The 22958-nt window shown below is 35.9% G+C and overlaps 1 protein-coding gene across 1 annotated transcript in view; it reads left to right on the top strand.

Annotated features, from left to right (window-relative positions):
• PLXDC2 (plexin domain containing 2) overlaps positions 1-22958 on the top strand; it is a 253175-nt gene that overhangs the window by 218796 nt on the left and 11421 nt on the right. Inside the window, exons 10-13 of the mRNA XM_063150230.1 lie at positions 946-1006; positions 3891-4044; positions 5441-5479; positions 18257-18417. Of these exons, the coding sequence (XP_063006300.1) occupies positions 946-1006; positions 3891-4044; positions 5441-5479; positions 18257-18417 (415 nt within the window). The remainder of the gene's footprint in view (positions 1-945; positions 1007-3890; positions 4045-5440; positions 5480-18256; positions 18418-22958) is intronic.

Genomic DNA, 22958 nt, shown 5'->3' with positions numbered 1-22958 from the left:
AAATGAGATCACCCTGTCTCATAACAAAATACTGCAGGAAATGAATGCAGAAACCAAAACAAACTCTCCAAAATAAAAAACATCCTAGCTGGCAAGAATCTCCTTCAAAGATGAACACTGTGTTCTAGTTATTTGCTTGCCTATTTAAAAATGCTTTCTGTTTGTGATGCTACCTGTTGTCTAGGAAACACAAACTTACTCTACAGTCACTGATAATACTCTGGAGAGATGCACATTTCCAGGGGAATCATTACTTTAAAGTGTTACAAGTGTCTTAAAAATTTGTTTGTTACATACAGCAAAAGACAAGGGATATTGCAAACAGGTTATTAAACTCACCTAATTTGATAAGAAATATGCATGCAATTTAAGTTTTCTGAATCTAGAGAGGAGGGAGAAGCAGCTGTACAGTGTTTTCTATTTGTCACAGAGAGTGTTCAGAGCAGCGGTGAACATTGATCAAATAGTTATATGTGCATCTTGATGTCTGTGAGCACTTTGCCTGATAAACCCAGTGACTGGTTCACCACATCCTTTGTGGGATTAAATTTTCCTGGCTAAGAATTCTGGACAATAATAATTAAACTAATTTACATCAATATGTAAATTAAACATCAAACTTAAAAATCCTATGGGTCAGTGACATCTTAAGAATAATTATCCAGTGGAGGGTAGATATTCCTATCTAAAAATGATAAATAAATTTTAAAAACTAAAAGTCTCATTCATTGAAACACCTTTCACTAAAGTGGATTAAAGGAGTTTCTCATATTGTAAGCAAAAGCATCTTGAATAAAAATGATACCATATAAAACATATGGATTTTAAATCACATAATTTACTTATTCTTTCTGTCACTCTCTTCTGTTCCTCTCCCTTCCTTTATTCTTTTTGTTTTCCTCCTATTTCCATCTGGACAACTTCTATCTATTTCATCATTTAAAGATGCTCCAGTGGATTTGATCGTCACCGGCAAGATTGGGTAGACAGTGGCTGCCCAGAAGAGGTATGTGAGTAGTTTCCATCCTCAGCCCATCAGAGACAATTTATGTAATTGTGCTGTTTTTGTTTAAATTATTCAGATCATAAAGCATGGTTTCAAGGCCAAAGAAATACTATATTTATCTTTCAGGGGAAATCCATAAGGCATAACAAAGAAGAAGAATCTGAGCAGTTTCACTCCCCATTTGAGGGAATAAAATGGACAAAAAATAAAATTTTATCTTTGGGAAAATACTTTAATTAAACAATACCCAAAAAAACCCAGAAAGCCTCCTCCAAAACAATGTCCCTGTGCCAGTTTTCTTTAGATCTCTGACTTTTGCCAGAAAAGGGGAAGATACAGTTATTTTCCTTATTTCAGAAAACCCTTTGCAAGAGTAGCCTCAAGTGAAAAACAGACATTTCATTTTGGTTTTGAAATCTGGCCAAATCATTTAATAAAGAAGAAATTACACAGATGAATTCTAAGACATAAAATAAAAATAGTAATTGAAATAAAAATTTAAAAGTCCTCACACAACCAGCCTACATGGCATTTTGATTTCTTCTCATGGAGATGCAGTGAGAGGACAAAAAAGTTATCTGGCTGTGGTAGTGGTGGGCTGTCAAACAGGGACCATAACCCTCCTCTGAAAGTTATCTGGGGTACTTCTAAACCGGAGAAGTTAATTTTCAATAAACATTTATAAATATAATGATGATGATTTTTGATGATGATGATAATGATGATGACTTTCCAGTTTAAAAGCCCACAGTTTACAGTTTACAGCTGTTTTTGGTTTGGGGTTTGGGGTTTTTTTCATTCTCCTTATTTATTTTTTCCATGTTGGAATTGTGGTAATAGGAACAAATTAATTTATGGCACTTTTAATCTTCATTAAAAAAGAAGATTGCCATTTAAAAAGCAGGGTTTTTTTCCATTTTTGCTGAACAGGCTAAATATCCTAATGCTGAATGAGTTTCAACAACATAGGCCTTCTGAAATGTCAGGTGAAGCCCAGGGCAAAACATAGCCCCAGGTGTCTAGTAAGAAAAGCACATTCTGGTTTTTTTTCAGTAGAAGCAAAGAGCAGTAATGCTATAAATCCATATTAGTGGAAGAAATTTTTTCTTTTTAGAACTGTAATTGCAAAATAACTGCAATCTGCCCTATTACATGGCCTTAAAGCTTCAGCTTTGCAGTTTGTCACCAGCTGATTTGAAAGCAACATTTTTGAGATGTTTATTATCTGTGGAGGGCAACATTTTCAAGAACACAGGATAAAAGTTACAGGGAGCATGTGTTATTATAGGGCACAACCCTTGTATTGCTTTAATCCTGATTATAATTAGCTAGGATTCAATTGTGCTTGCAAATTAAGATATCAAAAGACTTCTCTCTGCAGGACATTAACATTCCCTTCTGCTTCTCCTTTATTGTTCCAGTCCAGCATGTGCTCCAAGGTTTAGTACATGATCTGAGAGGAAATTATCAATATACTAAGTGTATCTGAGAAATTAATAGTTTAATTTGCACAGTTTTGGGCTACTTGGTTGCAGTTGACTGTCCAGCTTTTAGGCTCTGTGGAGTAGAAGCAACAGCTTGCTTGGCATACTCCAGAATTATGCCTGAGCCTGACTGCTAGAGTTCCAGGAAGGATCAAAATTTAGCACACAATGGTTAATTTTAGATGCTTCACTCAAAAGAATAAATAATGAGGATTCTCATCGTAAGGTTTCTTTATTTTTAATTTAAATTTTGAGCTAAATTTTGACTAAATTACATCAGTGAAATTAACAGTATTTTTAAAGAAAAATATGAAAAAATGTGAAGAATAACTATCCTGCATGTACTGATACAATTCTGTAATGTAATATATAGTTTAAAGTAAAAAAAAGAATTATAAAATATCTGTGAATATTAAAAGAAAGACAATGTCCACTGGGTTTTGACAGCCAGATCTCAATAAAATAAAATAAAGGTTTGCATGACTCCACTTCTCATTAAAATGAATGGGGACAGCAGGAGTAGAATGCTGAAAGATAATTGGATGTATTTTCCTGTAAAACTGTGTGAACCATAAAAGAAATTATTCATTGCATCTTCAGACTTTTAAAAATGTCCAGAACTTGGGAGAAAAAAAATAGCAAGCGGACTCTGTATCAAAATATTTGCCCATGCAAATAAATATGTATTATTTGATAGGGAATTTTATTTATAGTTTCCAAATCTAGTATAAAAAATTTATTATTTTTGATGTTTATATTTTATAATAATAGGTTTTTCTATTTATATATTATGTTTTTATTTATACAAAAATACATTACACTTTAATATTATTTGAATTAATAGGCATATAGTGAATGGATTGATTTATTGTAGTGAATAAATATTCTATAGGCTGAATACATGCACACATTTCAGGCATCTGTGTGTGTTCCCTTGTGATAATTCCATGTAAAGCCTAATTAATTGCTCCAGTAAACTACACATTGGGCACTACGAAGAGCTACTATTTAATTCCCACATATCTTTTTTAACATGTTTTATGTCACCTGGATTGATGGCAGTGAGCTTTCATAACAGAAGAGTAAAAGTCTGAATTATGGACTTAAACCTTAATTGAGGGAAATAAGTTTGACAATCTGGGCTGACTTTGTAATTAACAATGAAGAGCTGTAAATTTTGCAGATAAATGAAAAAATATATGTTGCTGAATGCTGCATAGATACTAGAAAGTGGAAAAGGAAAAAAAGATTGAAAGAGAAAGCTCTTGAAATTTCTTTTTCTAGTGTCTGTGTTCAATTTCTTTTTATCACAGCAACTTGTCCATGATTAAATTCTTCATTCTTGACAGTTTCCACTGAGAATTAATTTGCTCTTCCTTGTTTCTGTTGTTTCCCAACAGTCAAAGGATAAGATTTGTGAGAGGAATATAGACACAACGGAAACACCCCTGTACTCCACCACCACCCTTCTGCCAACCACCACAAGGTTCAGAGTTTTAACAACCACCAGAGGATCCACCACTTCCCACCTTCCAACCAGCCTGCCCACAGAAGGTGATATGTATACACCACATTTTTACACTTGAAAAAAAGCAATTTACAACTCAGAAAGAAATTTATTTCCTTTAAGTATGTGTTGATGACAACCTTTTCCCTCTGGGGCAGCAGAAGGAGTTGGGAATTGACTTCAAGGCTCTTGCTTTTAAATTGCTCACTCTTGCGCTAGTAAGGTGAAAAAGGGATGAAGGCTCAAGGAGAGAATGCTGATGGAGAAGTAACGACAAGTTAGGAAGACTTCATGAAAACTTGAGGTTACAATGACTTTTTCATGTTTCTTTACATTCAGGCAGTAGTCCAAAACCTGCTGATATAGTAGTAGTAAAGGTCCCTGCTAAATCTAGAAGAAATTCCCATCACAGACTTAATGAATTTGTAATTCTTTTATGGATTCTATCTAGCCAGGTGAAAATTATAGATAATCCAAAATAAAAACCTCTTTGAAATATGCCTGTTTACCTTTTTTCAGTCAATTGACATTGTTCTTTTCATGTAGTGCTTGCTATTGTGAAGTAATTTCTCTAGGCTTCTGAATTGAATTAACTGGGTAAGCAATGGTGGGTCAGTTCTCATCCTCGTCCCAATGGCTGCTTAAATCTTACCTTTTTGAGCCTGGGATATCCTGCTCTCCTGCCTTTTGAGGAAATTCATCTGGGCAAGAAAGCTAATTCAGGTTAATCAAAGATCATCTATAAAATGTGTGTGTGTGTGCGTGTGTGTGTGTGTTTGTTGAAATTGTATGTTAACACAAGAAAAGGAACTAGGTAGAGATTTTCCAAATAGCCTGTGACAGGAAAATCTGAGCTGAAGACATTTCAAGGTGGGAATCTACTGATAGGAAAGACCGGTTAGTTTAGAAAATGTCAGTGCAGCATTTGGACTGCATTAAAAGGAATATTTTCTGGAATTCTGTTCATTAAAATTCACAAGAAGAAGAGGAATAAGTAAATAGGGTTTAGTAAAAGGAAGTAAATATGGTTTGGTATTAGTAGACTTTTCCAAGATTCTTCAAAAAGAAAATAGGTCATTGTCTTACTTTGTTGACACATGTTGGTTCATATATTCCTTCATATGATAGAATGCTCAAGCTATGTGTGAATATGTAATATATATGAATTATTGAACAACATTATGACACAAGCTCTCATACCCTTATTTGCTAGTGTTTTGAATGCTCCTGAATGCTTTAACACTCTCGTAAGTAGGGGGTTTTTTAGTCGTAAGAAAGTGTAGTGTTCAGTGTAAGGAAAACCACAATCTAGCTCTCATCAAGTTGAGGACTAAATAATTTTCTTGTTGTGGAATGTATTTATCATTAGAAACCTATTGCTAAAGTGAATCATGGCCTAAAAAAATGCTTTTTCCTTCAACTAACTTTGAATTTCCTTTATAGATGACACCAAGATAGCACTGCACCTAAAAGATAATGGAGGTAAGATTTTTTTTTTTTGTCTGTAAATAGTGTCAGTATTTTGTCAAATTATACTTCACTGAACTTTATTAATCGAAATCTGATTGTAGAAATAGTTTTTACTAGACTCTCAAGGGACTCCAGCATCCCACATCTGTGTGGAAGATAAGTAGGGCAAATAAACTTAGGAACTGCTTAGGAAACTAAATATTTACAATTGTCTTTAGCTTTCTGTAATTAAAGAGCTTGTTCAATTATGGACATATTAAACAAACTTTAATTGTATTAATATAATTATTGACTAGTAATGCAGTATTAATACAGTTATTAACTATAATAATGGAGTTTTATTTAACTGTTTTAAGAGTATATGGTGCTAGTTCTAAATAATAATATTGTGCTATAAAGTCATTCACAGTAGTGAATCATGACATGACATTTTGTTAATAAGCATACCCATTTTATATCTACGTCTGTACTAGCAGAGATCCTGCACATTCTCCAAGCACATTCCCTGTGCAAGTTAATAAGATCACCTTTGCCATAAAGGCCCCTGTTAAATGAGGCTCTGCAGGGGACTACCTTTGTAATCTTCTTTGTGAGTTCAAGGACTGAGACCTGAGATTTTTCCTTCTGCCTTTGAAGTGGATGAGCATTCCCCTAGTAGAATAGGACTGAGTTGTCAGATGTCGCCTGCACCTGTGCTCGTTGCCAAAGGAGAGCTAGCTGAGGTGAAAAGGAAGATTTGGGTTAATTTCTGAAGGCTTCAGAATGGTTTATCAAAGCAGAGGAAGATTTGCTGAGCAAATTTAAATAAATCACATTACCACTGATATTAAGGGGAATATTATTGGCTCTGATTGCCTTTCCAAGCAGGGAACATGAAGTTTCTCTCATGGGTCAAGGGAACAGGCAGCCAAGTGTGGCAGCAGGCACAGGCAGGGCACAGGGCAATCCCAGCAGCTCAGGGAAGCTACAGGGGTCAACCCTGGTCTAGTGACCATCAGCTGAGTCTGCAGCAATGAGGCAGACCCAGGGACAAGGCAGGAAGCCAGGCTGGCAAAGAAGGGAGCAGAGGGGCACAGATGCCAACAGACAGCTCAGGAAAGGACCAGAGAGAGCATCTCCCGTCAGTGGTCCTAGAGAAGGGGAGATTATAAACCACGTCTACACAGGAATTCTGCAACAGCAAAGGGATGAAGGCCAATCCAAGGCAGCACAGTCCATGGACAGGACTGGAGACAAGCTACCTTTAGTGCTGGTCCAGGCCACAAGATCAGAGATGGGATTGAATATAGGTTCATCTGCAACATAGCTTGGGTTTGGACCTGAGCTTACATGGGCACCCCAACATCATGGGCAGAGAGATTGCATACAGCACTTCAGAACAGCTGAGATATAGCAGTTTCTCAGGACCCTCACAGAGAATTATTCAAGTTTTGAAAAACACAGAGTGCAGATGCCACTTCGCTTGTTGGTCTCTTTCCCTGCCATTTGTTTTTCAGTCATATTCAGCCATTATTTTCTCCTTCACTCAAACTAGAGATCTGTTCACTCCACGGGGGCAGTTCTCATCCTCTTCCTTGCCAGTCTCACCTCTGTTATTTTGCTGTCACCAACCGCAGCAGGGCTGGTCACATGCTGTATTGGGCATTGAATTGTCCATTTTTTGGCAGTGGTATTTTTTGACATTACTTTGAGGCATAAGTGATCCCAAAGTGATCTGTAAACTCAATGTGGTACTTTTAAGCATTTTGCCTATGGAAATGTCCCTGAAACTTTCTCTGTCTCTCTCTTGAAATCAAATTGCTTCTTATTTTATTGTGAAAAGTGCTTCAGTGCTCTTAGAGGTCAATAGTCAGCCCTTCATTCTCTCTCCTGTTCCACGTCTGCTCTGAACTGGAGGTGTGATCCTGGCTGAAAAGTGCCCACACTCTGCCCTGTGAGCCAACGCTATGTGGCAGGTGGCTGACCCAGGAACAGGCAGCTCTTCATCATGAGCATCTCATACAAAGCTAAAACTATGCTGTTATATAAAAAATTATTCCAAAAGTGGGGTGTAGAAAACACATCCATATTTCTTTCAGTTTGGGAATTGCAGCGGGATTGTTTTCTCACTTGTTTGTTTTGTGCCCAAGATCTGAAAAGAAAAACTATGTAAAAGTGTTGAATCCTGGAGCAAATTGTAGATGGCTGTGGCCTACTTGGTAGGTGAGGTGTAGGGTTTGAAGCATTGGCTATATATAGAAAGTTCATTTCCACAGAGAAAGCTGCTGCATTTTAGGAGGACAAACCAACGCCTGATGAGATTATTCATTTTACTTGAGCTTTCCTTTTATTCTTGAAATTAAAAAAAAAAAAAAAATTACTTCAAACAACACAAAAGCAAAGCAACACTCCAGGATTTCTCATTCACACAGTAAATGTATCTTTGAATCTGAGAAGCTCTTTTTGATGAATCTTCAATTATACATTGAATTTTCTAGTGTCCCCTAGATTAGACTCAGATAAAACCTCTGTAGCCGCAGGCACATTCTTTGATTCTCTGTGGTTTGTCAGCCTTTCATAAAGAGTAGATTATTCCAGGTCATGAATACAGGGTCTTTACTTTCTCACACTAAATCTTTTAAAACTCTAATGAAAGGGAGCCCTTTATAATGGAAAACCAAAGCCATATTGGATCAATGATTGCCTATAGTTTGATGTATCCTTGGGTGATAGCAGTCGATATCTGGTTAGGTAGAACAAAAGGATTCCATAGAAATTCTACATTTCACCTCTGTCTAGAAACGTTTGAAACCAAACCTTATAAATTTATAAATTGTTATAAATTTAATTTTTTGTTCTGTTCATACTGCTTTGACCTTTTAATTATATGAGAAAATCTTTTGTGACTGTGCAGTAATGCAGCCACAGTTTTGTGGCATATCTTAATGTACTTTTCAAATTTGCTTGGCTTTGTTTCTTCTGCCTGCCCTCTTTCTTTACAGACATGACAAATGCATGCCTAGACTGTTTTAAAACACAGGTGGCATGCCATCACAATTTTTGTTATATCTTGGTTGTCCTTAAGATGACAAGCATTTTATAAGTTCTAAGAGATGTCCAGCACTAAAAATGTACCATTTTTTTGTTATTAATTTCAGATTCAGTTGCTTTTTCATTTTCTTAAAATTTAACACAACTGACTAAACATTTTAAAAGCCTAATTTTTCATAAAAACTGTGAACAATTGGCCATGGCTATCCTGTAATGCAATATTTTCTTGTTGAGAACTCTCTGGTGGATGATTTAGATGATTGGCCAGCACATCTAGAGATTTTATTTGACATTTTTAGACACTTTGTCTTGATGATTAGATTGTCATGAGTCCTTCACAGTCCTTCAGCTTTAAAACTCGAAAGAAAAGTCTATGTCTTTTGGACAGCAGGTATCAGGCAAATGCCTCACTTTTCTTTCCTCAAGGTGAATCAATTTCATACAGAAATTTCTGTTTCAAAAAAAGGAAAGCTGTGGAAAAAAAAATAAAAAAACAAACTGTTGAAGGAAAAAAAGCTGTTTAATTTATTTGTTAACAAGTTCATCCCAGCATATGTAGTTCTAGGAAATGTCAGTATCATATTTTTTTCACTTTGAACATTTTCAAAGATGATCTAGATACAACTAACAGGAATGTACTAACAGGATTAACGTTTGTGCTACAGAGAGCTTAATTTTATTTTCAGAGATTAGGAAACTCAGTTACAAATGACCAAAATGTAGACAAAGTTTTGGAAAAAGAGTACTTTTATATACTTTATATACAGTGATAAACTTACTCAAGACTATTTTTTCCAATTGTGTCCTATGTCTGGAAACTAGCTTCCATAAGTCATCTGTCTTCCTAATTTCAATTATAGAGAAAACGCAGCCTTTTTTTCTTGTGTACCCTAAACTCCAGTTGCAAGACATAAAACACCATCTAATACCTGACACGAGTCATGTAACTTTTTTCTTTCTAATATGTTAAGTTGCTAAATGATTTAGAAAATTAGATGTATTTCACCAAAGAAATAAGCCAGCTTTTCAGGCAAAACAAATATTTTTTTCATAGAGGAAGTTATTATGACCACACAATCCAAAACCAAGTGACTCAGCTTAATAAGTCACTATGAATTAGCTGAGTCTTCCCCAATTTTAAAGTAAAACACAATAAATCAAAAAATTATAAACATAACCTTTTGTGGGAGCTTAAAACTGTTTTAAAGTGGACTTTGTCTAAGATAAGATTGACAAGATATGGCTTGTTTTTTACTGCAAGAACTTAGCCTAGCCACAGGAAATGACCTTCCAGATGCTTCATCTCATCTGGTGTTAGCCAGGAGTCCACAAGCTGTTCTTTTAGGCCTTTCTCCTAGCCAATGGCAAGAGAAAGTAATTAAATGTCATGCTAAAAGGAGTGCCCAGGCTGGCATATGTTACTATATGGGGTGCCTAACTCTACAAGATACAGAGTAAAATCTAAATTACATACTAAGAGTGGCATCTTGTAGGCACCCAAGGTTTCCTTCGATTATCTTCAGTTTGTCCTAGCTCATGTGTTTTGTTTCCATTCCTGTTCAGAAACCTGCAGGCCAAGAGTTAGAACTTTTTTCCCAGTCTTTTGTCATGAAAGAAAAGAGGATTTAAGGTTTATATCATTATTGCAAAAATCTTATTGAGATTAGTTAATGGATTATGTAATTATATGTTTACTTCTGTGTGTTCCACTGACTCAAAAATGCTGATGTTCCCCTAAATTTGCAGGGTTCACACAATTACTGAAGCAAGAATTTCCTTGAAGAAAACTGGTCATAAAGTGTACTTTATCTGTGATATGCCATGTGCTGTATTTATATAAATAAAATCTTACCAAAGAGAAGTTTTGAAATGGTTTCTATGCAGGCTTGCTTATAGAAGAAAAAAAAAGTGTCAGACCAGAGTGAAGTGGAATAGGTGGTGATGGATAGAAATGTACTCATAGGATAAAAATATGAAGATGTATGGATTCAAGAAAAATTAATCACCTTCATTATCAGATAAACCAGAAAGAGCCCTGCAAACAGAGGTTATCTGATATTTTTTTTTTTTACCTTTTTTCGTTTATTAATGTAGGAAAGATATTCCAAAAGGAACAAATAAAATGTAACTCAAATAAGTCAGGGATTGTTCCTGTATTTGATTTCACACTACAGATTATAGGTTAAGAAATACTAATGCATCTCATTTACTCTCTATTTCTCGCTGAATTTTTCCAAGCTGTTTCTCGTCTCTCATTTCTCAGCAGCCTCTTCTCAGCTCACATTAGAGACAGGTCATGATAAAAATTAGAACTCTCTCTTGTCTTTGGTATGATCAAAGTGGAAATTTAGACCCAACTAATTTCCCTAAATGCCGGTCTCTGTTTCCTGCAAATTCAGCTGTAGCACTCAGAATAGGTAGCAGTGCTTTTAGCAAAAAGTGTGGGATCTACCATAGTATATTACTGTATGAAACACGAAATGATGGGCAAGTGTAATTCAAGTTCTTTCTTCCCAGCGAAACCTGGGATTTAAGGAAAGCCTATACAGCCTTGCTGGGGTTCAGTATGGTATAATTGGGCCAAAGCCAAGAACACAGGCTTGGAAAAGCAACAGCCTCTTACATAAATATTCCCAACTTCCTCATGCATCAGACACAGGAAGAAATATATCTTACATATTACATGCAGTGGCCAGTAGGCTACAAGCATGTTTTTTAAAGCAAGTACAAATGAAAAGTGCCAAACTCATCCATTCTGGTTGAAAAAATAGAATATTACATCAATAATATTTATTCTTATTGGTTGCATAAATAAGCTATTATTTTCCACTTGCTTCATGGTACTTTGAATTGTACTTAAAGGTTTCTTATAAAAAGAGAGTTGTGCCCTTTCTAGAATTTTTGCATCCCCACTACATCCCAGTTTTGTTGCCAAATAACCCCTAGAAAGAAACTATCACTTTCTCCTTGAGTAAAAAAGGGCATTTTTTATCATATTAAGTGTTATATATCACATTGAAAAAGCATGATGTCAAAAAAACAGAGGAGCTGTGTGTAGACACTTCATATATTGAAATCTAGCGTACTAATTTTGTTTCTCTTTGGTTTTCTAAGACAGATACGAAATGATGTTTGGTATTCTACTCTTACAGTTGTCATGACTTTGTTGTAAAGGCACACAGCTGACTTTGTTAGTCACACATTTAGTTTTGCTGACTTGGTACCAGATCAAAGGGTTAATGGAAAAACCCCACATAGCTCTAAGTGCAGATCTTAAGGAGGACTACAAAAAACTGGGATAACTTTTAAGAAAAGGCTGCTTTCTTTAGTGTTTTATCATCTGCTCCTGTTGCTGTCACAGTGCTATGGCAATGTGACAGCTAGGGCACACAACGATCCTGTGATCTTCTGTCTCTAACTTCCTATTCTACATGGAGTTAGTAGCCTTCTCCAATCTTCTCTGCTCACTCGTCTTTGACATCAGTGTGCATGGTCACTGTAAAGAATGGCAAAAAGTATGGTCAGGTGAAGGAAAGTCATATAGTTGTGCATTTTGCATTGAAGTTGAAATATCTGAAGTTGTTCTGTGTCCCAAAGATGTGGTGGGCACTGTGGTGAGAGTAACTCTACAAGCATTAGACACAGCATTCGAGAGGAACAGCCTGCTTTACCTTATTGTCTTGTGTTTGCTTTCAGTAGGGTTAAGAAGAGTCAATGGGGTGACAGAATTGGAATTCTTATAAATAGCTAACTTTTTTTTTCATCTGAACTTCAATCAGCTGCTTTTACAGAAAAATGGAGTGGTCCTTCATGGCTCTTACTGAGCTTCATGATGGCAACTGTTTGATGCTACCTTAGTATTGTAATGGCTTACATGGTCTCAACCAGCTCAAACTAAAATTGATACTAAAATTAATACAGATGAAAAATGTTGTAGCATTAGGCGATATTTTAGAGCAGAAGAATGAAAGCCCTTAGCTAACGTATTTAGAGTACTGTCATCCTATAAACAAAGGGATTTGATTGTAATGGACTCTCATCAATTTACTACACTAAGCAGTTGAACAGTCTTGGAGAGACTTACTGAGTTGCCCTGGCTCCTACAGAAAATTGATAGTGCAGCCAGATACTGAATTCTGATTTTGTGTGTTATAGTTCATAATATTCTCACTCAGAGACCACCTTTCATTCCTTACATGCAATTGAAAATCAATTTTTAAAGCATTAGCTGAGCTATAACTTAATAAATCATCCTGAAACCAGTAAAGCTATGGCTTAACCTCAAAATGTTAACAAATGCTAAGGGATTGAACCCACAAATCAAGAAAATCACACTCCATTGCTAAGGGATTGAACCCACAAATCAAGAAAATCACACTCCATTACTGTGAATAGGTTGAGAACTCCAGAGCATGCTGTTCCTAAAAGAGGTAGAGAGAAAATTTTTTTGGGAATTCCCTTGAGTCTCTGGAGAATCCTTCCAACTGCACATTCCCTTATTCTCTCCCACACACCATTAATCATCTTTTCAGGAATCTGTGTTATGTACAGGGAAAAAACTTATGTGTGAAGAACCATGTACCTGCCCCATAAAGCAAGAAGTCTCCTGGTAGATTCATATTCCAGATGTAAATGGAGGCCCAGAAGAGGAGGAAAATCTGGTGGCTCTGTTGAGCTCACTGTACCTGTAAGACTGTGCTCAGCTGTCCTAAACATTATGTTCTCCCTCTTGGCAGGAGCCTGTTAACTCAAACCCACTGTCATGCAAACAGGAGCATCACAGTTTCCAGGCTAGAAAATATATATGTAATAGGGTGGAGGGCTGGTGAGTGAACTTGATCTACAGTTGCCCCAGAACATGAAGCAAGAGAAGGTTTCTGCTCTTTTGCTAACCAAAAAGGAGAAAATGCATTCTTCTGCCAAAAAGAGGGGAGAAAAGAACCAAGTTTGGGACTGAGTTATCATATTCAGGCTGATTGTTGCTGTTTAAATCATCTACATCCCTGGCTTTGTGTGTCAGTCAGGAGGGGCAAATAAGGTATTGTGTTTTATCCCTTGATGATTCATGTGCATAAAAGTGAGTTTGAATTGGAGGTTCAAATCCAATGGGTTTTTTTCCAGATGGTCTTTTGCCATCTGATCAAAATGCAAGAGCAAAGGGGAATGCCTTTTTTGGAGGGAAAAGCAAAATTTTATTTTCCAAGTCTGCAATGAAATTCTACATTTCTGTCTGTCATTCACCTTTTGTTCCACATCACTCTATATAAAGGAAATTTTCTAGCCAGGAATTACCAGAAGTTCATCTATTTTTCCTCATTTTTCCTGTAAAATATTTTGTATGTTCTCACAGACAGAGACCGTAATCTCTGGAAATTGAACTCTTTTGTATCTCATATCATAAGAGGTGTGATTGTATGTCTCACAATTTCATTTTCTCATGTATAAAACTATCATAGTAGAAACTTTTTGTAAACTTTAAAATTAGATAGTAAAAAACAATGCATTTCGTTATTTTACAGACCTCAAGAGTTAATATGCAGTTATAAGAAAAATCATGTTGCCGATGTACCCCGAATGTGTTTACAAAGAGCAAGCAGCAGTTTGTAAACACAAAAGCAGTTTCAGTTTGTGTCTTTGTTCTGTTAAAGTCAGCATCACAGTCCTGTGTGCCATGGCAAAATAAGATTTTCAATGTTCATTCCTTGAGAGTTTTTTTTGTTTTCCTACACCAAAAGAAGCTAGCCCAAGTGTAACTAGAGACATAATAGTTATTTTAAATCTAAGATTTTATAGTGTTTATGTGTTTCTAATGGAAACAATAGGGACATTTTTATTGTGTTTTCACTTTTATTTTTTTAAACATTACAGAATCAGTACAGCTATTTCTTGTTCTGATTCTGTGCCTTTATATTAGGGAAAAAAGGCTACTTGCTCTTTCTATCCAGTCATTCAGCCCCTTATGAGAAGCAGACTGACCTTGGAGATATTAACAGACTCCTTCAGCTTAAAAGTTTAATACATTTAAGATTTTGAGAAGACATTAAAAATATAGAGTATATTATATGTAACAATTGCTTCTTGAGCATAAGAAAAGGAAAGTCTGGGGAAAGTTCCATAGAGAAAACTGCTTTTGGGAAAGGACTGGTCATAAAACAAATAGCCTTCCATGGGTATAGCCTTGCCTGGAACAATAGACATGCTGTGATAATCTTAGTAAGACTTCTACACCTGAAAAAGTTTCCAAGTCCCTTTTTTTTTATCTATTTCCCTTGGTGGCTTTTTAAAAGAACTGACTGTTGATTTTGCAGCAAAGAGTATTTTCAGTGTTGACAAAGTTGTTTATTGTCTCTATGCAAAGAGAGTGAAATCAATTTCTCATGAGTATTTGAGCCCTGGGGTCAATGGACTGAATTTCTATTATGGAAATTACAAGTTACTTAAACTTGATGTAATTTAAGGAAAGCATTTCTTTTATTTCCTTTTTTTTTTTTTCTTTTTTGCATTTGGCATTCTGCACTGATGTCCACACAGTGCTCCACCCCTGACTAGCAGAAATCTGGGCAGGCAGTTGACACCTGTGCTGTTTCAAAGAGACTGCTCTAGTTTGCAAAGCTGGATGCTGAAAGCTGAGAAAATATCAGATCAAAAGGGATTAAAGGGATGACCTTTATAGAGTTGTTGGACCTTTGCTGAAGTCCTGAACTTTTTAAAATGCAGAATATGATGTTATGCCTTCAACCATAACATAGTAACAATACAAATTGCTCATTTAGTGCAAATCAGCCTGAAAATGGGTACATGACAAAGTATTTTTTGATGCACAAATATGACATTAAAGTAAAGAGTATGAAACTGTCAAAAAGATAATTTTGAGACAAAGAAGCTTTGAATTCTCTGCTCCTTTGCAGGAACAGTTCCTTCTCAGTAGGGTGACTCAGAACAAACTGTTCATCCATGGGAATTAACAGTCCAACCAAGAGGATGTAGACCAAGCAGGCCTTTTCTGATGGCCTTTCAGTTGCTTAATTTCCTTTTGTATGGAAATTTGAAAAATATGTACAAGTACTAAATATTATTACAGTGCGTGACCAGAAACTAAGACTAGTGTTTCTATACATTCATCTGTTCTCAAATGAAGTGAATATTGATGGCTATGTCAAGCAAAAGATTCTGCTGTCTGAAAAGAAGAGGAATCTTTTCTTGGATCACTTTTCTTTCCTGTCTTCTTCATGAATCTTGCATTCTTTTTTATATAGTTCTCTAACTAGTAGAAAGTATTTTAATGACCCTTTAGAAGAAAATTTTGAAAATTTGAAAAATAGAAATTCCACAGTCTAGGTAATATCTCCTTTCCCCTACTTCAGTATAAAGAATTGCCTGGAAATGTTCACACTATGTATTGTGAAAATCAAATCAAATCAAATCAAATCAAATCAAATCATAGGCTGACACCTACTTTTCCATTTCAAAACTCCTATACATTTGTATGAACTAAGCTCTAAGAAAGCAAAGTAAATCCCTTTGTAGGATTTAAGCAGGGAGAGACCTGATTTTTGGATCCTGTTCAAACATAAACTCAAAATTCATGTCCAAAATCAGTACAATTAAAACTGAAGTTCCTGTGTCAATAGATACTCATGACCTTTTAAAAAGAATGATACCTGTAGGATTCAGCTGTACCAGAGTGGGTATCATGCTTGCAATTTTTTATTAAAATCATTAATGTTTCCTACATGCTAATTTGTCTTCCCAATGTATTGGGATCTTTTGCTTTATCTTCCAATTCTGTTACTCAGTTCCTTATTCCACAAAGTGTCGCTGTCTTTAGGGGACAGAAAAGAGCAACACTGTGGGGTTTTGACTGTCCTGAATCAAGATTTTGGAAATATGGACAAAAATTCCTTCTCTATCCCCAGAGATGCATAACTATTACATGGAGTAATAGTCAGATATATGTCTTGGCTAAGAAAATGCATCTTCATTTTCCTTTTCTCCCTTTTGTTCCAATGGTGCTGTGCAATCTGCTGGGTAACCAACCATGCAGCCTTCCTTAGTCTGGAGAGAAACATGCTGCCATACATGGATGTATGGGCTGTAACATTCAGATTAACTGTTCCTCTTTTCTTTAATTGCCCCTCATGCAAGACATTTACCACTACCTGCATCAATATGCCTTTCTTCTATATTTTCCAATTCTCAATTTTAACTTTAGAGTGAAGTGTTCAACTTGAATCAGATGAATGGTAAAAGACCATGTACATTTATTGCTATTGTTGTTGTTCTTCTTAGTAATAATTACAGTGATTTGTTTGAATTGATACTCATAACACATATCTGTCTTCAAAGAAAACATAAAAGAGAGCCCCTGACCTCAGAGAACATAGCACTAAGACAACCAAACAAATATTTCAAGGGGATGGCACAGCAAAAAGGATGGTTGCAGATATCAATGATTTTCATTATAGTCCGCTTGCCAAACGAGCATGGTGGCAGGAAATTTAAAAGTGGGCCTGAAAGAAAATTTCTCATAAGCAAGACCAGACAGGTGTTGTATGGAGTAACCCATGAAAGTGATTGGAGGAATTTCCAGAAGAGCAGAAAGCAGTTGGAATATCACAGACATATCGAATATGCGGAGCTGGAAGGGACCCACAAAGACCACAGAGTCCAGCTCCTGGCCCTGCACTGAACCACTCCCAAGTGTCACACCATGTGCCTGAGAGCATTGTCCAAATGCTTCTTATACTCTGTCAGGCTTGGTGCTGTAACCACCTCCCTGAGGAGCCCAGGAATCCTCTGGGTGAGGAACATGTAGCAGAATGATGGAAGCTTGTGAAGTCAAATTACCAATGCTCTACTGGTGTTTCCTAAACCTAGGACTTCTGAGTGGCTCTTTTGCCTGCAGAAGTGGGCAGAACAGCAATTCTTGTGTGCAAGAGTATGATGAAGAACAACCAGTTCTACAGGTGTTGGTTGATATATTGAGAAACTTTTCCCCCACAGGTTACACTGTTATTGAAAGGCTTTCAGTCACTTATTTTGGAAGCCCTGCTGACAAGTTGCTTGTGACACAGACAACCCTCTTTTATCCTGACAGGAGCATAGCACGAGTGGCTTCTTGGTATCAAGTTTAGTAAATGAATGGTCTTCTGTAATACTTTGGTATGACTATTGATACTATTGGTATGACAAGCATACTATTGAGACCAAGATCAAAATATTGCAGGATATTTGCATCCATCTGTTGCACTTTTAGCTGTCTGATTCAGTTGCAAGGATCAGTTTCAAACTCATCTACAAGCTAATGAATAAGGCTTCCAGAATGTGTTTAATACCTAGACCTCACAAGGGTTTGTGGCATGTCTCAACTGGAATATTTAAAGAAAAATAAAATGTTCAAAATGTATTCAATTAGTACTTTTTTCTCTGTGGGATAATTGAAATAATTTTAAAAGAAAATCAAAGCAAACTGTATTATAAAGACAATTAGGAACTTCAGACTGCCCATTTTAAATTCAAAAGAAAAGATATTAATATAATTTATTTTATTAGAATCAGTAAAACATGTGAAAGTCTCTTCATTAAGATTATGAGAGTACCCGGTGGTAGAAAAGAGACATCTAATATCTTTTTCCAGCTTGGGCTGTAGAAAATGAGGTACATGTAACACACAGAAAGCAAATGCTCAGTTGCCATCTGTGCCATAATGGAATGGGTCAGGCATAAGTTACAGTTTTAAGAAGTGTGCTCTTTGTGCAGCTTCGACAGACGACAGCGCGGCAGAGAAGAAAGGCGGAACGCTTCACGCCGGGTTAATTGTCGGCATCCTGGTGCTGGTGCTCGTTGTGGCTGCAGCCATCCTCGTGACTGTCTACATGTACCATCACCCAACATCAGCAGCTAGTCTCTTCTTTATAGAGGTAAGACAAGGGCAACACTCTGTGTCACTAGTCCTGTCTCTTGGCTGGGGTATTTGGAGACTCCAAAATAGATCTTTCCTAACTGAATCAAAAAGTGTCTTCTTGTTCAGAGTGTAATCCTTGAAAAAAAGGAGCTCTCTTAGCAGGGAATATTGTTTTGTTCTTAGCATGCTTGTCACTCTGCTCCTTTAGCTTACCATTGCTGTTACTTCTTTTGCTTGTAGACAGGACATATATCTAAGAGATACCACACTACTTCTCTTTCCTGTCCTTCATTTTCCTCACAACATTTTCCTCCTTTTTCCATTACCTTTCCTGTGCACTGTCACTTTATTTCAGGACATATAATTTTTCTATAATTTTCCTGTGGAGGGAGGAAAAGAGTGTTCATTCTTAATTCTACAGAAGAGCTGACTTCTAGTTCACTTTTAGCTGGAAATTTGTATTAGCTGTTATTTACACCATTTAAAGGAAACTTTTTACACTTTGTCTTGAGTGTGGAAAATATTTTCACCTAATTTTTAACATCTATCATTTCTTCTGCTCTTTGTATTAGTGTAGAAACAGACTCTTTTAGACCATGATTCATCTTACCTGTTTGAGACATCCCCTTTAGGATTAGATAAATTGACATTTTTCTCCCTCAAATACAGATAGCTACCTTAGGTGCAGATACCTACATTGCAAATGCTGAGGTTTAGTCAGTTCAGTTCTGCTGTAGACAAAAATATGAGAAAGGAGAATCTCCATAGACTTTTGTGTCCACAAAACCCCATGAATTCCTACACCTCTGTGTGGTTTCTTTTCTTTAACTCCTCAACATCCCCCTGCCTTGTGATAAGTACAGATTTGCTGAACATGAAAGAAAGGGGTGACTGTTCAGAACCCCCCATTTGTGGTATTCCTTTCATATGAAGAGCCCAGAGACTTACTGTTGGACAACAGTGAAGATGCAAAACCACTGGAAGTGTCACTAGGGACATACCTTAGGGATTGCTTAGGTAAAAGCCTGGACCAGGAAAATGTAGACGTTTATTGTTAGTGACAGCAATGAGAATTGAAGTGAGACATGAACATGAACAGAATGATTCATCTTTAACATCGTATTATAATAAATATTCTTCTTAGATGGAATTGTAGTGACAGAAATCAGAATGAATTGTTTATCAGTATTCCTGTTCTAGTAATGTAACTGTGCTAACCATCAGGGAACAGAATCCATATAATAACACATAGTTTTCTCTCATGTTTACACAGCATTTCAAGCCAGTTCACTGTTGATATAGACAAACAAAATTCCACTGAAGTCCTTGTATGAAAGGGAAGGTTTTGTCCCTTTCTTTTTGTCACACACAGTTTAAATTTATATGGATTGAGTTTCTATTCTTTCACTCTACTAAAAGCAAGTTTCTTTTCTGTCATGGTGGGATAGAAAAGGCTAAGTAAATGGCAACACTACTTTTCAACAAGACAAGAATTCCAAATTACAATACACATTTTTTGTTTGTTTGTCTGTTTTAAACGTAGAAAGGGCATGTTAATTTATTTCTTTCATTGATAGCATACTCATCATGCAAACAGAGATGCCTTAATCAGTGTTGTTAAACTCATTCCACTGAATCTAATCCTTAGGTGCCATTAATCAATCTATTAATCTATTATTAATCACAGCTAACATGTCTTTCAGCAAGCAATGTAGTCATTTAGAGCAAATAGAAAAACATAACACTTCCTGTATAAAAGAAAGGAGAAATCAGTCAAGATAAAATTTATTCAAAACAAGGTATAACCTTCATTCTCTATTGGTTACTAGGATAAATGTGGTACTTGTGAAGGACCAGCATTAGCAAGAATTGTAAAAAGTACTAGTCATGAAAGGGTGGCTTCTCCTGTGAGTGGTGCAAACACTGATGTAGTGGGGAAAATCGCAAGGGATGAAATAGGGGATGACTACCTCAGAATGCTTACACAAATTTCAAAACTTTTAAACTACTTTTGGTATCATAAGTCTAGAACAGAGCAATTTAATCCATTCCAGAAATCAAATTGCTTTTAATAAGTTTAATAATTTAATTTTCAAAGAAAAAAGTCGTTTGATCAATTAAAAGAATAATAAGTAGACTGTATTATTCTTACATTCATCTGATCTATAGGATTTACATGTTAGCAATGCAAAGAAGAAAATATCTTCTCATACTTGCCTTTTGAAAATGTTCAAAAAATAATCAGGCAAAACTGGTATAAATAGGCCAGTCTTACAAGAAATCATTCTTTATTGCATTTGTACATTTGAAAAATATTTGAGTAAACTGTTACAGATAACATGATACTTCACTCAGCACAGAAGACAAGCTGCATTATTTATGGGAAACTAATGAAATATGGATCTGATATTACCATTCTAGGAAAAGAGCTCAAGAGGATTGCCATGGACTTGGTCATGAAATAAGAACAAGCACATAAATATTTCAGAAAATAATACTGTTTCCTATGAGTCTCTTGATTAATAAGCACGTTGCACAGTTAAAACAAGATGTGACAGATGGACAGGCATCACCCTCCTGCAGATGTCTAAAAAATTACAAATACACTTTAGTCTGCCATCAAGTCTTCAAGTCAAATCAAGATCCACATCAGTTTATCTATCATTAGTAATTAATATAATTCTAAGGCTGGCCAAAAGATGGAACAGGAACCTGGCAAATTTGTGTTTACTTTTAAAGAAGTTATTTTATGGAGGCATCATATAGACATTAAACATAGCACTCATTCAAAAATCTATATAATTAATAGAAAAAACTTCTTTTTATATCTAAGATAGTATCACTAGTTGGTAGGTAAAATGTCAGTTTCAATCAGATTTTGTTGGGCTTTTTAGGTTAAGGGCTATGTAAGGAATTTTTAGTAGATTTGTTTTATAGTCAAGAGTGGTTACTGAATAAAGAACAGTGTAATAAACTGATCCTGTATCTGAGGATTTAAGTCTCTTTCTTCCTTATGTTCTCTGTAGATATCACCCAATATTCACTTACCTCTTCTCTCAGGTTCTCACAAAGCTCATCTCAAATCCAACTCATGTTTGTCATGAAGTGAGCTCTCCAGATAAGAATAAATACACCCAGACTTTGTGCTGCTTACTCTTACACTGATAAAGGCAATCTCTTGTGGCACCTCTGAACACCATTAAATGATATCCTGAGTTCAGGATAGTTGGTTTAAATAAACAATACAGAAAAGCCAAGAAAAATACCATTTACTACAAAAGCTCTTGTCTTAGAACATAGTGGCATTATTCTATTATTTTTTTTACCTTTTAAAAGGTAAATTTCTGACAAAAATGCTTCTCTGGAGGTTTTTGTTCATGCCTGTTGAGCAGAACACACATGTGCAGCTCCATCAGGAATAAAAATCCCTATTTTGAACAAAGAGTGTGAGAAGTCTTAAATGCCAGTGCTATTCAATTTGCTTATGCTAGTGTGCAATTTTAAAATACCATCTAAACAGTTCAATGCATTTTCAAAAATTTTCCAAAAAGTTTTGTTAAGTGTGTAGAAGATTCAAATCAAAATGCTCTGTTTTCCTGTTTCTTCCAGCCTCTACACTGTTCAATATGTGTTTCATTGTTTAGGTTGGACACTTCTCTGGTGGCCCAAAGACAGAACAAATTATCAGCTTTTAAAGTCAAGGGAGCTTCAGTCAAAGTTCCAATGAATGCAGGCTCTTCCTAAGAGCTAAGAGTAAATATTGACAAAAGATTAGCTTGCAGAGTGACAGAAGAGATGTTGCAGCCTTGATTTTTTATTTACTTATCATTAACCTTGCAGTATTTCCTGTCCATTGAATTTTACTTAGTTGCCAATGGTTTCCTCTCTTTAGTCACTTTACATACTCTTAACTTGAGGAATCCTGATTTAAACTGATTTTTGTAAAGTAGTATACATGTCAAATAATGCTTTTCATTACTTTCTCAACAAAGTTTATGTCAGAAATCTAGCTATAACATATATCACTACACACTAGCTATAGCACAATGAAACAGTGATTGATTGATTGATTGATTGATTGATTGATTGATTTACTAATTTATGTAGAATACTTGTATTCAGGATGTGAGGTTTGATGGCCAAGAAGCCAATCATGATGTCCTGAATGTCATAGATTGCATACCTGTGATACAATCACACCGTATGTGATCTAGAGACCCAGTGCTCAATGTAAAGAGGAGTAAAGAAATTCCCAGCTCAGCCAGATGGATTTGCTCAGATTTCAATGAGATGTGGGCTAAATTGAAGCTTTAGTTTTATATGTTAATTCTTCCCTTTTTTTTCCCCTCGTGTTTTTTCTTTTTCCTGTATTTTTAATCTTTAATTATTTACATGTCTGCTTTAACTTGGGTGTTGACAGCAATTAATGTCCAGGGAACATTTAGCAAATTAAAAAATTAGGTATAAGTCTGATTACTTTTTATTCAGTTGTCTTTTGCATGTTTGTACCCAGCTATCGGTGGTCAGAAGGTCTGCAGGACACAAGTTTACACTTGC

This window comes from Melospiza melodia, chromosome 1 (genome assembly GCF_035770615.1).
Source record: "Melospiza melodia melodia isolate bMelMel2 chromosome 1, bMelMel2.pri, whole genome shotgun sequence".
NCBI lineage: Eukaryota > Metazoa > Chordata > Aves > Passeriformes > Passerellidae > Melospiza > Melospiza melodia.
Note: the sequence above shows the minus strand (reverse complement) of the source record. Positions and strands in the feature narration are given on the sequence as shown.